Source organism: Miscanthus floridulus, chromosome 5, assembly GCF_019320115.1.
Source record: "Miscanthus floridulus cultivar M001 chromosome 5, ASM1932011v1, whole genome shotgun sequence".
NCBI classification, from domain to species: Eukaryota; Viridiplantae; Streptophyta; class Magnoliopsida; order Poales; family Poaceae; genus Miscanthus; species Miscanthus floridulus.
The window spans coordinates 86,610,703-86,612,383 of record NC_089584.1 but is presented as its reverse complement, the minus strand read 5'-3'; the positions used below and the strand labels follow the sequence as shown (position 1 = coordinate 86,612,383).

The window sequence follows — 1,681 nt, the reverse complement described above, 5'->3', positions numbered from 1 at the left end:
ATGAAGATGTATTTGGGTTCAATCGATGACAAGGTGTGGGATGTGACCGAGAGTGATTTTGTGATTCTTGATCCCACCAATCCTACCCCAAGAGAGCTAGAGAATAAGCAATGCAACATAATGGCGCTCAACACCATCTACAATGCCATTGACTCAAAGGTGTTTGAGCAAATCAAAGATCTTGAGAGAGCTAGTGAGGTTTGGAAAAGATTGGAGGAGACTTATGAGGGCACTCCGGCGGTCAAGAGTGCAAAATTGTACATTCTCAAGGACAAGTTGATAAGCTTTAAGATGAAGGATAACGAGAGCATTTTGGAGATGTTCCATAGATTACAAGTCGTTGTCAATGATCTCAAGAGTTTGGGTGAGAAGGTACAAGATGATGATTTCTCTCATCGGTTCTTGATGTGCCTACCTCTAAGGTTTGAAACATTGAGATTGATCATCATAAGAAGAGGATTGAAGGACATAACCCCTAACCAAGTACTAGATGATGTCATGACACAAGAGACATACCATATAGAAAGGGAGGGGGTTGATCAAGATGAGAAGAAGGATGAGGACAAGAAGAAGAAGAGTGTAGCATTCAAGGCTAGCCCATCATCCAAGAGCAAGGGCAAAGCAAAGAAAGTAGAATCAAGTGATGATGAAGATGCTAGTGACATTGATGATGAAGCCATGGCTCTCTTTGTGCGCAAGATGGGCAAATTTATGAAGAAGAAAGGCTATGGTGCAAGAAAGAGAAGAGATCACAACAAGGAGTATGTGAGAAGAAGCTACAAATGCAAGAGCAAGGATCACGTGCTAGCGGATTGTCCTACACAATAGTGATAATGATGAGTATGAGAAGAAGAAAGAAAAGAAGGAGAAGAAGGAGAAGAAAGAAAAGAAGATGACATTCAAGAAGAAGAAGAAGGGTGGAGGCTATGTGGTCACTTGGGATAGTGATGGCTCTTTGGATGATGATGACTCTAGTGATATGACAAGAAATCCATCAAGAAGGCACTAGCTAGCATCGCCATCAACAACAAGCCTTCCATCTTCGACACTCCATCGACTTGCCTCATGGCGAAGCCCACCAAGGTAAATATATGATGTGAGTGATAATGATGATTGTGAAAGTGATTATTGTAGGAGTGATGATGATGATGATGAGTAATCAAAGGAGGAGCTCATGGATATGTTAGAGCATTTTCATACTTGCTTTGAGATGAAGAGAAAGGAGTGCAAAGAATTGCGTAAGAAGGTTAAATCTCTTGAGCAATCCTTTAATGAGCTCAATACCACTCATGAGAGTCTAATGGAAGCCCATGAGAAGATTGGCAAAGCTAACTCTAAGCTTGAAAAAGCTCACTTCTCTCTCCTTGAGCAAGCCAAGAAGGAGGTCATTGTGACTTGTGACGTGGGCTCCACATGTGATCTAATCAATGAATCTTTCTTTGAGCCTATTGTTGTTGCTCCTACTAACCCTTCTTGTAGAACTTCCATTTCTACCTCATCTACTAGTGATGGTTTCACTTGTGATGCCACATTAATAGTTGAGAAAGAAACCCTCAAGAAGGAGGTGTATGAGCTCACTCGTGCATTAGGCAATGCCTATGGTGGAGATGTCCTCTTGCTAAAGTGCTTGGGTAGCCAAAGGTTTTCTCTCAATAAAGAGGGATTAGGCTATACCCCCAAA

At 41.7% G+C, this 1,681-nt stretch overlaps 1 protein-coding gene across 1 annotated transcript; it reads left to right on the top strand.

Moving 5' to 3' along the window:
- LOC136454878 (uncharacterized) lies at window positions 1-1,140 on the top strand. The gene is made up of 2 exons (XM_066455127.1): window positions 1-372; window positions 1,135-1,140. Exons 1-2 carry the CDS (start codon window positions 1-3, stop codon window positions 1,138-1,140), a joined length of 378 nt encoding a protein of 125 aa, XP_066311224.1.
- Window positions 1,141-1,681: the final 541 nt, after the last annotated feature.

Bases quoted from the DNA above. Each gene is read 5' to 3' on its own strand.
- LOC136454878 (XM_066455127.1), top strand. From the start codon at position 1: ATGAAGATGTATTTGGGTTCAATCGATGACAAGGTGTGGGATGTGACC.